Source organism: Macrosteles quadrilineatus, unplaced genomic scaffold, assembly GCF_028750875.1.
Source record: "Macrosteles quadrilineatus isolate MER2022 unplaced genomic scaffold, UCM_ALF_1.0 Scaffold_2__2_contigs__length_208266976, whole genome shotgun sequence".
In the NCBI taxonomy this organism is placed as follows: Eukaryota; Metazoa; Arthropoda; class Insecta; order Hemiptera; family Cicadellidae; genus Macrosteles; species Macrosteles quadrilineatus.
Window position 1 is genome coordinate 62,202,388 of NW_026542595.1, and position 13,381 is coordinate 62,215,768.

Genomic DNA, 13,381 nt, shown 5'->3' on the forward strand with positions numbered 1-13,381 from the left:
CTCCCTCAAAATTCCTTTTTAGTAAAAAGTAACAAAAATGTAAAAATTAAATTATCTTTCAATTAGAGAAAATACTGTTTTACAAGTTAAAAGTTGACTCACACACAAAAAGTTGTAAAGTTGTAAAAAGTTGTAAGTAAAGTTGTATCACATCACATTACAAGTAATGTTGGTATAACATTACCATCTGATGTTGCTTTGAACAGCTAAAATTGTGTTTGTTTTATTCGTGCAACAATCGAAATATTTGGTTTTACACAAAACCAAAGATTACAAAAGAGTACAATCCTTTTTTTCAGGTATTTCTCAAATATAAAGAAAGGAATATTAAATTAAGAGTCCTTCGTCTAAACGAGCCTAGAAACACAAGTTATTTAATCCGTACCGTCAGATGGGGTTACTTTGTTAAAAAAATTTAGTTTTTTGTTAATAACTTCAAAACCGTACAACCGTACATACAAAAATTTTAATTCTTACACCATTGTATGTGGACAGACATTATCTACAACTTGTGCATGCTAAAAAAAAAATTAGATATTATAGTTAAAAAATAAAATAAACAAATTGTGACTGTTCAAAGTAGCCTCGTGGATGGGGCTTCTATGAACACAAACTTTGACCTCCTTTATCTCTGGTACTTTTTAACGTAGGGGCTACATTGATACTACCAAATAAAAGGTGGGGTTTCAATGAACATTTTCATAAAAGAGTTATTAAAAAATATTAAAAATTAAAATTTTTATAGAGTAAAAACTGAAAGAACTCACCAAAAAATTGTGTACTCATATTTACTCCATCTTCATAAAATTATTTATTAGGTGTTCCTGAGGCCTGTCATTGTCTTTTTACTTGTTCTTAACTAAATTATGAATGAAATTCTGACTGGAAAATTTTTTTACTATATTCCTACAATTGTCACAATTGTCATGATAACAGCGTAAAAACGCACGAAAAAAGAGCGTCTGAAATTAAATAAAAACTTAAAAACCACTTATATACATACATTATTTACAGTTTTTTTTTTCATTTTCTGTCTTTTATATTATATTGTACTTGGTGAGGTCAGCCTTGAATGTGAATACACCTGATCCTCGTGAGGAAATCATTGAGGGTTCGGGGAGAACCTCTACAATATTATTGTACGGTACGTTGTCAAAATCTTCTTTAGGGGAACAGATGAACTTATTAGTACCGGTAGTACCCTGGTTCCTTAGGAATTTAACCTGGGCTCCCTTGTCATATGAATCTATGATCTGTCCAATAAAATAGTGGTAGATTTCTTTTTTTATACATATTTTATCACTACTTATGAGCCTGATGGTGGTGGATCTAAACTTTTCTCTGTACCGGTACCATCATCTGCATATGCACTCTTTAAGTTTTCAGCACTAGTTCCAGGGATGGGCTCTAGCTCTTGGATGCCTAAGTCTTTATCAGGAACTGAAGACCCAAAACTGGCATTCATTACAGAATCGTCGTCATACTCAACGCTTGACAATTCTTCTGATGACGAATTATCCCAACTTATACGTTTTTTTCCTTTGTTACATGCGTTTGTATTCTTTGTTTCTTCTGTTTATTTGAGTTTCTTTTCTTGCTAAGTTTGGGAAAGACTTGGGGAACATCAGGGTTATCTGAGTTTTCTATTTCATCTAAACTTATGCTCTTCTCTGGGGTTACATTTTTTTTGCTTCTCTCCTTCTTTCCTTGGGGCTGCTCGGTACCGGTACCAGTAAATCCTTGGGGAACACTAGGATCATCTGGGGTTTCTAGGTTATACGATAAAAATCAAATATTTATTTTAAAGATATATCACAAATACTGAAAAGACAAACTATATACATTTTAATATGCAGTGGTTTGTTTAGAAAACTTAAGATACAATATTAACGTTAATTGAGTAGCTAGAAACATGGGTATCAGACAAATCATGGTTTCATCCTATTTTATTAAAGTCTTATGCTCATGAGCTTAAGTGTTTACACCATCAAACAACAGGTGCCTTTTATCAGAAACAGTTTTTGGGATTGATAACTCAGATGTAGCAACAGGAGCTATGCCCATTACAACAAATCCGAATATAGTTCCTAAAACTTGGGGCAGGTTATGGCCTAAGAAGTGCTGCTCACCAGTCAGTGAGAGAGCGAATAAATCAGCTCCGATCAATAGATCAATTTCTCCAGGTTTGTCAAAACAGGGGTCTGCAAGAACAAAATCATTTAAAGATCCCTTCACTTGAGGTGAGACGGGGATCTGAGGCAGTGGTGAAGTGATACGATTCAAAACCAAGCATGGATGATGGTAGGCTAAGCGTTGACCATTAACTGCAGATATATCAATGTGCACTACTCCTCTAGAATGAATTAGTGAGCCAGAAATTCCTTGGATTTCATCATGTGCTCGAGTACGGGAGGCACTGATGAGCTGAACAGCTCTTTCAGATATCAATGTAAGTTGAGATGCAGAGTCGAGCACAGCACGGAGTACAGTTTGCTGACCATCTTTGGAAAACACCTGAACTAAACATGTTCCAAGTAAAATTGTTGTTTTAGTTGGGTTTAACTGGCTAGACAATCCTACAAGAGCACTTTTATTTTTCACTGGTGCGGTGACATGGCTTTGGGGTGCGTTATTTGTAGGCGGCTTACCATATTTTTTTTCAAAAACCTTGGTTGGGTAACTTGGCTGCTGTTGTGTGGGAGTTGAGTCATGTAAGAGAGTGTGATGTCGCTTTGAACAAATTCGACACACTCTATGAGAAGGACAGTTATTAGTATCATGTAGATGGCCTAGGCAGTTGGCGCATAGATTATTTTTACAAGTGAATTCAACTCTATCACCTCTACTTTTAGCCTGAAAGGCTTGACACTTGTATATATTGTGATCGGATGCTTGACAAAACTTACAAGTGTTAGTCACTGTGACGAAAGCTGTTTTAGCTTGAGAGGAGTAAGGTTTACTATCTCGAAGAGGTTTAGGCCTATAACTATTAGATTGAGTCTTTTGCACTGAAGGGTATCTTGCGTTAGCTGAGGGACCAAGACCGATACTAGCTCCTTCTAATCGTTTAAATTCTCTTTCAAGGAATTGAATTAGATCATTTACTGCAGGTATGTCATTGTTTGTGATGCGAGAATCCTCAAAAGATTTTCTTAAATCAGTAGGTAACTTTTTCAAAAGCGTTAGGACAAGCAGAGTATTTTCAGCTGTTATGTCATGGTTGAGATTTTTCAAAACTTGAGTGTTCTCTTTATAAACTGTGAGAAAATGTTGGAGACTTTTGAGAGAACCACTACTTATGCATGGCAAATCAATGATTTTTGTAACAAGCTGAGTTACAACACGCCTTTTGTTATCATAGCGATCCTTAAGCAGCCTAAGTGCAACATCAAAGTTTTCTGCAGTTATGCTTAAGCTCTTTACTAAATCTAAGGGTTCACCACTTAAAGAACTAAGCAGATATTGGAACTTACTCACAGGGGCCAAAGTTTCATTCCTATTAATAGAAGCCTCAAAAATATTGTAGTAGCTAACCCATTCTTCGTAGTTACCGCTGAATTTGGGCAACTCAAATTTGGGCAGTCGCAGAGATGGTTGGGTGGGAGGTGTTACTTCTTTAGTTTTAGCAGGTAACACTATTTTCAAGTCACTGATCAGAGAAATGTACAAGTCCGAAATTTCATCTTGCATAGAGCATGCTTCAGTTTCGTCATAATCAGAACCAGGATCATCATAAACTACTTTATCGAATAAAGCTTTAAAATCAGAGAATAAACCTCTAACTTCATCATCATAGTTGTGTAAGCGCTGAATGGAAACAACATTTAATGATTAAGTTTCTGAGAGAGTAATTTGGGCTGACACAAACTTGCCTATTTTTTGAAGCCTATTTTTGACAAGTTTTGCCTTTTTCTCCAGTGTAGAGAATCTCATTTTAACAGACCATTTATGTAATCAAAAGAGTAAGCTATAGGCCTAAGTTTATCATAAGTTTAGGCCTACGTAAATATTCACCAACACCTAAATATCAAAATAACTCCAAGTCTTAGACCTAACAATAATGCAAATTAATAGCTCAGAATAAATCAATTCATTTACATTCACTCTATAAGAAATAATGAATGTAAAATTATATTTCACTTTACCATCAGACCCAGGATAGACATAGTAAATAAAAGTAAAGTCTATTTAACACAAGTCATTTAATTTGAATCAGTATTTTCGCAGAATATTGAGTAGGGAAGTATTTATTATGAGCAATATCCTTAATGTAGACAAGAATCGATTCAACCACTAATATTTCGTTTAATATTCACACAAAACAATATTTTCCAAGATGTAAATAAACTTGAAGGTTACGTTTATATTTTGATTCAATTCACACAGCTGTATGTAGCTGGAGTGTGTTTTATATTCAGTCAGCTGATTTCCTGTGCTTGAAACTGAGTTTTACATATGATCAATTTGAAGAAGCAATATCATTGGGCGATTTATTCTGTTTTACGAATCTCGACGCTCATTGGTTCTTGCGACGTGCAGACTGTAGGCAGAGCGCTCTAGTGGAGAAGTTCGCTACCAAGGTGCATCGCAAGGACAGAAAATATAAAATGGCTGACTTTCTGATAAGTGAAAATATGTTAGAAAATTAATAGGCCATAGTGTGGATGCAATACATCATAAGAAAACTGTACATTAATTCTTTACTTAAATCTAAAATGCACATTCCTAAATAAATGGGTTTTCTATAACAATATTGGTTTTTCCTAAGGTAACACCTGCTAAGATTTCAGAAAAATAGTTCTGTATTTAAAGTTAGGTTTGTTTATGAGTTTTTCCAACCTCACGGCATCATTTACTAGGTGAAAGTCCAACCTTTTCCTATGATTTTCCATGAATTTTCCGAATACACTGTTGTTGAACAGCTTAAATAGATCCTTGTCAAATCATTAGTGATTTTTTTGCGTAGGTCAGTGTTAAGGTCGATGTAGGACTTAAGCCATGGTGATTGTTGAAATGTTACAACCCTGTGAATTTTTTTTAACTTTAAGCCCATGTTTAATTGCCTGTTTCAAAACTCTGTAGTGGACAATATAATGATTTTTGTCATCTAAGGTTGTCAATAACTTCGGACAGTGATCATTAGGTGGTGTCTTTCGCTCGCAGAGAAAAGAGAGGTCATTATGTGACGTATGGAGAGACTCTGGATATTCTACATCTACTTCTAGAACGTAGCCAAATTTTGACTCATTGGAAACTTTGTTGAGGTCGAGTTTTTCTATCTCACTTTTTTCCAACCATTGAAATCCACCAGTAGGAAGATATTGCGACATAGCATATCCGTAAAGGTTATTCGGATCCAAATAGGTAATATATTTACTTGGTTGTGACTTGTCATGCTTTGGGCAGTCTTTGTTATTTGCCTTGGAAAATCTCTTACAACATTGGCTAATTCCCCCACGAATCCCCTTTTAAAAGAACAAATACATCTCCGAGTCTTTGATTGTTTCAAGTTTAACATTTGTTTTCTTTAATTTGCAGTCCCACGCATATGATGGAAGAGTGACATAGTACGCAGGATCTAGTTTATGTGTTCGTAAACAAGTGTCTCTAGAGTTTTCAAACACGTCGGTTAACAGCAAGACATCGGTTAAAAGGTATAAATCTGAATATTGTCCAAGGTTTTGAATTTTAAAGGTGTCCCAAACGTTTTGAGCATGCTGGTAGTCTATATCCGTTACGTGCTCAAGTGAAAGTTTGTTGTAAAATGCGTCTTTGGAGGGTAGTTGAGTCTCGTTAAGCCGATAATTGGAGGTGATGTAGGAGTAGGGGAAATCCCTTTCCGAGTTATTAAGTTAAATTTCTCCTGTTCAGGAAATTCTTTAAGTGTTTCCCTAAAAGACTATTTGGGGAGGATTGAAGCAAGGTTGGACAAGCTTGAAGGCAAAAATCTTAAAAAATCAACAAACCGAATTTTTTAAGTTCCTCTTCGAGCCTTTTTAAAAGGGATGTTTTTGGTAAAGGAAATGTATTTTTTTCAGTTGATGCAATTAGGGATATATTACTCTTATCCAAGGCCAATTCGTTGATGAAGAAATGAGAATCATCTGGTAGGTTATGGAAAAAACAAGTAAACATGTGTTGCTCAGCAAAGCTGATATTACACTGCGAGTGAGCTGCCACTCTAAAAGTGAAAGGAAAGGAATGCATGTGTTCTCTAACTTTCACATCACTACTATAGTTCGGCCGCTTAGAAAACGACCTGCGCGCTAATGCTTAACCAATGCTGGAGGAGGTCGCTTTCTAAGCGGCCGAACTATAGCAAATGGCTTATTACAAATATGACAGGTTACGCTGCATTGAAAGCAGTTTCTTCAGCTGCACTAAGTTTAGGTAAAGTTTGTCGATTGTTATAGAGTTTACTACCAATGTAGAGAATATCAGCTTTTGGTGAATCTACAAAATGATTACCTACATTTGCACCTCTATACCTACGAATTATGTTTTTTTTCAGTCATGTTGGGGGGTAAACTTGCCTAAAAATGTTCAAATGGACTGTATGTTGAAAGAGCAATATTAAAAACTTGTCACCAATTATTTAACAGATATAATGAGATTGATGAGGTACCTTCCTTTTAACTGAAGTGTTGAGAAGACGAAGCCGGTAGACGTACACGAGTTTCTTCTGCTGGCCAGCTATTGCGTATTGCTCGTACACAGACCCGGACCGGCAGTAGTAGTGTTTCACTTCACAAATGTTCAATAGTTCACTTTTAATATGTGTCACTAATAATAATTAAATACACTTTGGGGTTAAGAGATGAGAGCAGCAATTGGAAGTTAATTGTGCCGGGGACATGTTAGTAGTTGCATGAATGCAAGAGAACTGGGGCGAGATTGGGGTTTCCAGACATCACGTGACAGGACAAAGGTTATTGTATGATATGAAACGTCTGGAAATATCTAGGTAGCGCTTGAATACAGAACACATGTTATCCTTGATGAGTTAAGATAGCAATACGAAAAAGGGGAGTGTTCATGGGTCAAACTTCCTTCATTCGGTTTAAGTAAACTTTCAAAATCCCCATAGATTACAAATCTAACACGCTGGCTCCTCTCAGTGTTCTTAAATGCAATATGACTTTCGGAAGACAAGTCGAGTCTTAACAGCTCTTTATACACACAAACCCGTCTATGCTCACTGAGCCTCTCCTCTCCGAATTTCCCAATTTTATTTGGCCGATCGTTGAAGAAAGTGAAACATTATTTTGCAAATGTGGGTTTTATGATCATGTTTAGTTAACTGTTTATTCACTAGCTTTGAAAAATCCCTAATATATACATAATGACTATCTTTAGTATTATCTTTATGAGTACCAGTAATTAAGAGCAGGTCTCTGTGGTCTTCTAATTCTCTTTCTACAATTTTAATCGGATACACCTTTTTATCCATGTCCATGTCTCCTCTACATCGAGAACCTCAAATTTATTCCTACATACAACATTTGGGGCACCCAAGCAAACTCGCCTTTGTTTGTGCTTTCTAGGTTTGATTTTAGTCCAAGCAGTTTTTTCTTGTATTTGCGTTGTGTCACATTTTCTGCTTGTTCGTGATACATGATTCACTGACTCTATTATCAATTCAGAAGGAACAGTAAGATCGTGACGAGTGTGCTTGCGTAAACCCCACCATTCTTCAAAACAGATCTCATTCGACTTAAAAAATTGCAGAACATGATTTGCATTTACTAATACATTGAGTCCACATTCAAAAGAATGTTTTTGATGAAAACAAACCATTTCTAAGACCCTCTCTGTAATATATACAATTATTACGCCCATAGACCTTAAAATCTCATCTTCGAGCCAATCTTGCTGTACTCGATGCATTTTTCCTAATCACTTTTCTTAAAACCCGCTCTTTTTAGCGAATTTCCCTATAGGGAAGTAGCTATTACCGTAGGTGGCACGGTAAGACCTAGACCCGGGACCGATTTACTTTTTCATTTTGATGTCCCCAGAGGCCAAAAACACCATTCGTTCAAATTTTTATATATGTATATATATATATATATATAGATTTATATATATATATATATATACGTCCGTGAACGCGATAACTTGAGTAATTTTGGTCCGATTTTGATGAAATTTGGTTTAAAGGTGTAAAGCGAGATAAAATTGAATGAGTTCGCGAACCAGCATGATCGGACCATAGGAACGGGGCTTTAGGGGGGGTTTTATGGGGTAAAAATTGGTTTTTCTCACTTTTGACCCTCAAAACACAAAATTTCCCAATTTCTCTTTAGACCTTTTTAAAGAGCTTAAAAAAACAAATAATTTAGTATATAAAAGTATTTTTGTTCAATTATTAGTAACGGAGAAAATTAAAAAAAATGTAAATTTAAAATTCCCATGTTATTCTTATGGAGAATATTGTCAAATGTTGTAATTTGCTTGTTTATGGATATATTTTGATCAAACTTGGCAAATTTATTTATTTTGTACTAAGCTATCAATATTTTACTCAAAAACACACTTTATTAGGTTCCTTGTAGCAGCAAACCTAGGTACTCGTTAAACCTAATGTTATTAAAATATATTTAACTGAAAATAATTCAGACAAATGGAAATTCGCTTAGTCGGCAGGTTTGCTGCGGCGGGGGTATTTATTTACCTGTCGTAGTTCTGATGGTAGCAGTCGACTAGTGCGCTCCAGAGCCTCGTCCTCCTGAATCGCGCGAAAGACCGTCCAGAATGATGGGTTTGTACATCCCACAAGGTGCTGGAATCTGTTGTTCCAAGACTCGCAGAAATTATTTGTTTTCAGTAGGTCCTGGAGAACAATGTAATTCATGTTTCACACATGAGGAGGAAAGGGAGCTGAACTGTTGGTGCCGACCTGTCCCCCGACGTGCGTCTGCTACAAGTATAGCAGTATGTCTGCCAGCTCTACTGGAGCAGACGCCCAAAGGAAGAGCATTCCAGCTGGTACATCTGCCACCGGCAGGAAGGCCAGAGCATACAGCATACCGCAGTGGAGCTTGATGTCAGGACGACTCTTGTAGAGTTTCACTATCCCGTTCCCCTGGATGTGTCGCCAAATGCTCTGGCATAAGTGAAAAAACACCCCTTCAGTTATAAACTACCAAAAACATTATTCACCGCGTTCATTGCCCCTTTCTCAAAGTCCATCATAACTATTTCTGGACGTGATGCATAATCCCGCTGAGTAATTTGATTCAGCACAACTGCCAAACCCCCTACTGTAGTTCGTGATCGTGGTACAAGCAAGGGCTGTATTTGTTTATTACAAGACCACACTGTAGTAAGGGAATCTATGCTCCCTACAATCACAAAAGCTAAGGACCAATCACTGTTTTGGGCTGAAATTTTTCATTATGATAGTTCACATTCCCCATTAACGTATAGATATATACTTATCTCAAAGCTCCTTTCGTGCTCCACCTTTGTAGTTTCCCATGTTAACCTTACTGCATCAGTATTCATATTTAAATTAAATTAAAGACTTTGTCAGCTTTTAAACTTAAAAAGTTTGTTCGATAATAATATGATAAGTACATACCTTTTTATTCCGCCTCCAGTCCTAATATAGTCAAAGGGTGACTAGTTTCGGCTCAGAAATGACCCATTTTCAAACCCATGTCATCAAATTGATTGGTCCAAAAATCCGACAGTCAAAAAAAATCCCCGCTGAGTCTTGATGGTGACAACTCGGACGATGCCGTCCGATCCAGGCGAAGTCTTCACTATGCGTCCAAGAGGCCAAAGTAGTGGTGGTGTTCTAGGGTCCTGAATTATAACGAGATCACCCACTTCTAGATTCTTGTTGGGCTTTTCCCATTTCTTTCTTTGTTGTAGCTGATGTAAATATTCTTGATGCCAACGTCGCCAGAAGCGTTGATGTAGGGCTTGTACAGTTTGCCAATGGTTGAGACGATTTTCGGGAACTTCTTCAAGATTTGGTTCCGGTACTGCCACAAGAGAAGTGCCGATAAGAAAATGACCCGGAGTAAGGGCTGAGATGTCAGATGGATCTGCGGATAACGCTGTTAAGGGTCTCGAGTTTAGTACAGCCTCCACCTGTGTGGCGAGTGTTATTATTTCCATTAGTGTTAGAACTCTATCACCTATGACTCTTTTCAGATGATATTTAGAGCTTTTTATAGCACTCTCCCATAGGCCTCCTTGGTGGGGAGCGGCTGGTGGTTGAAAGTGAAAATTTATTGAGTGATCTAATGCGAAGTTGTTAAGAGCATCTTTAGTGTTTGATTCCTTGATGAAATTCTGAAAAGTTTTCATGAGTTGCTTTGAGGCTCCAACATAGTTAGTTCCGCAATCTGAGTATAAGTGGGCACACAATCCACGACGAGAAACAAAACGTTTTAGTGCAGCTATGAAGGAGTCTACAGATAGGTCTGTTACAATTTCTAGGTGCACAGCTTTCGTAGCAAAACATACAAAGAGGCAGAGGTATGATTTTAACCGTTGAGTGTTCCTAGTTGAATGAACTTTAATGTCAAAATGTCCACTATAGTCCATGCCAGTGTGATAGAATGGCCTTACAGGTTTTAATCGAGTTTCAGGAAGATCTCCCATCAGTGGAGGTTTGTTTACAGGCTTAAGTCTGAAACATCTTTGACACTTGAAAATCACAGATCTTATCACGCTGCGGGCTGATAATATCCAAACCTCTTGAGACAGAATAGACTGCAGCAATTGAGGGCCTGCGTGTAGATGCTTTAGGTGATAATGCATAATCAACAGTTTGACAGCACAGTGAGATTTAGGTAACAAAACTGGATGTTTCGCATCTTGTGTAAGGTTGGAATGTTTCAACCTGCCCCCTACTCGCACTATTCCACTGTCATCAATATATGGGGATAAACGAGCAAGTTTTAAGCTGCATTGAGATCCCTTTTTGAGAGCAGAGATGTCATCCTTAAATGATGTATTTTGTATGAGTTTGAAAATTCTTAATTTCGCTGAAGAAGTTTCTTGGCAAGTAAGTCGTCCAATGCGGTGATCATTGGCTTGCAGATTATGAATGAATCGCAATATATATGCCATGACATTTACAAGTTTCCTGAAACATGAATATTTTTCTAGTATATCAAAATCAGTGAGTTTAATCTTCTCTGTGGTTGCTAGAACGTTTAGAGGATTTGGCCTTATTTCAAGAGTGTCATCATCAATAACAGGTGTGAATTTTGGCTTAGGCCAAGAATCTGGCGATGACTGTAACCATTCCGGTCCATTCCACCATAAATGATGAGTCACAAGTTGAGAGGGTGAAAGACCACGAGTGGCGCAATCTGCCGGGTTGTCTTGAGATTTGACATAATTCCATGAGTGAGGAGAGACCAATTCTTGGAGTTCTGAAATACGATTGGCAATGAAGACTTTCAAGCGGTATGGAAGAGTGCGTATCCAGGTTAGGACAATTGTGGAGTCACACCAAGCATATATTGATTCAATCTTCATATGAGCAGAGAGTATGTTTGAAGAATATTGAAGAAGTTTTCCCAGTAAGTGAGTGCCACAAAGTTCAAGCCGTGGCAGAGAAATTCTTTTCAAAGGAGCGACTTTTGATTTAGAGACGATGAGATAGAGCCTTGTATTCTCTTGAGAGTCAGTGACACGAAGGTAGACAACAGCAGCGTAGCCTTTCTCTGAAGCATCGCTGAAGCCGTGGAGTTGCACAGCCGTATGCAGAGAAGTAGAAATGTAGCGTGGAATTCTTAGTTCTTGAATTATTGGGAGTTCTTCTAAGAATGAATGCCACTTGGTTCTAACATCATTTGGAACAGGTTCATCCCAAGTTAGCCCTGTTGTCCAGAGATACTGAATAAGTGTTTTTGCCCAGAAAATTACGGGTGTAAGAAACCCTGGTAAATCGTACAGTTTAGCGATTGTAGATAATATTCTTCTCTTTGTAAGTATAGCACTTATTTCAACATCCTTAACCTTGTAAGAAAGCATGTCGGACTCTGGAGTCCATTTTAGACCTAGGACACTGAAGAAGGCTTCACTATTTTCAGTTAACTCCACTGGAGTCTCTTTGTGTTCAATTGGGACTTGGTCCAATAGTTGGGGTGCGTTGCTAATCCATTTTCGGAGTTCAAAACCTCCTCTAGAGAGCAAGTTCTTGAGTTCATTCTGTGCAGACAAAGCTTCATCAAGACTTTCTGCTCCAGCGATGATGTCGTCATAAAATATTGATTTAGTTAGAATCTCAGACGCCTTGGGGTATGAGTGACCCTCATCTTTGACCAATTGTTGTAATGTTCTGATCGCAATGAAGGGGGAACAGTTGAGACCGTAGGTGACGGTATTTAGCTTTAAGACTTGAAGGGATTCATCAGGGTTGGATCGCCAAAAGATTAACTGATATTTCTTGTCATCTTCAGCCACCAGAATCTGGCGATACATCTGTCGTATATCACAAGTGAACACAAACTTGTGACACCTAAAGTACAGCAAGACATCACTAATATCATTCTGCAACTTAGGGCCAGGCATGAGGATATCGTTTAGGGAGACGCCATTGTTTGTTTTGGAACTACCATCAAATACGACTCGTATTTTGGAATTAGGGGGATTCTCCTTAAATACTCCATGGTGGGGTAAATAGTAACATTCACCAGAAAGGGGTTGCTCACATGCACTCATGTGACCTGATTTGATGTAGTCATCCATAAATTCGGAGTATAAATCTTTGAATTCGGGCTGAGCAGCAAATTTTCTTTCCATCGCTTTAAGTCTAAGTTGAGCTGTACTACAAGATTCACCTAATAGTGGATGATTTGGTCTTTTCGGTAACTTAACAACATATCGACCAGAGTTATCACTAAGCAGAGAACATCTTCTTCTGACTGAGTCTTGACACATGTCGGGGGTTCTTCGATTGACCAAAACCTTTGAATTGAACTGTGAAGGTCTCCATCATGTGTAGTGAGAAAAGAAACAGTTTTTGGGATTGATAACTCAGATGTAGCAACAGGAGCTATGCCCATTACAACAAATCCGAATATAGTTCCTAAAACTTGGGGCAGGTTATGGCCTAAGAAGTGCTGCTCACCAGTCAGTGAGAGAGCGAATAAATCAGCTCCGATCAATAGATCAATTTCTCCAGGTTTGTCAAAACAGGGGTCTGCAAGAACAAAATCATTTAAAGATCCCTTCACTTGAGGTGAGACGGGGATCTGAGGCAGTGGTGAAGTGATACGATTCAAAACCAAGCATGGATGATGGTAGGCTAAGCGTTGACCATTAACTGCAGATATATCAATGTGCACTACTCCTCTAGAATGAATTAGTGAGCCAGAAATTCCTTGGATTTCATCATGTGCTCGAGTACGGG

General features: G+C 37.7%; 1 protein-coding gene across 1 annotated transcript; it reads right to left on the reverse strand.

The window, feature by feature from the left end:
• Positions 1–1,971: 1,971 nt before the first annotated feature.
• On the reverse strand, positions 1,972–12,771 carry LOC128984305 (uncharacterized). The gene is made up of 5 exons (XM_054403612.1): positions 9,694–12,771; positions 8,954–9,106; positions 8,675–8,833; positions 3,535–3,807; positions 1,972–2,514 (listed from the first exon to the last, which is right to left on the reverse strand). The coding sequence occupies exons 1-5, from the start codon at positions 12,769–12,771 to the stop codon at positions 1,972–1,974; spliced, it is 4,206 nt and encodes a 1,401-aa protein (XP_054259587.1).
• Between the last annotated feature and the right edge of the window lie 610 nt (positions 12,772–13,381).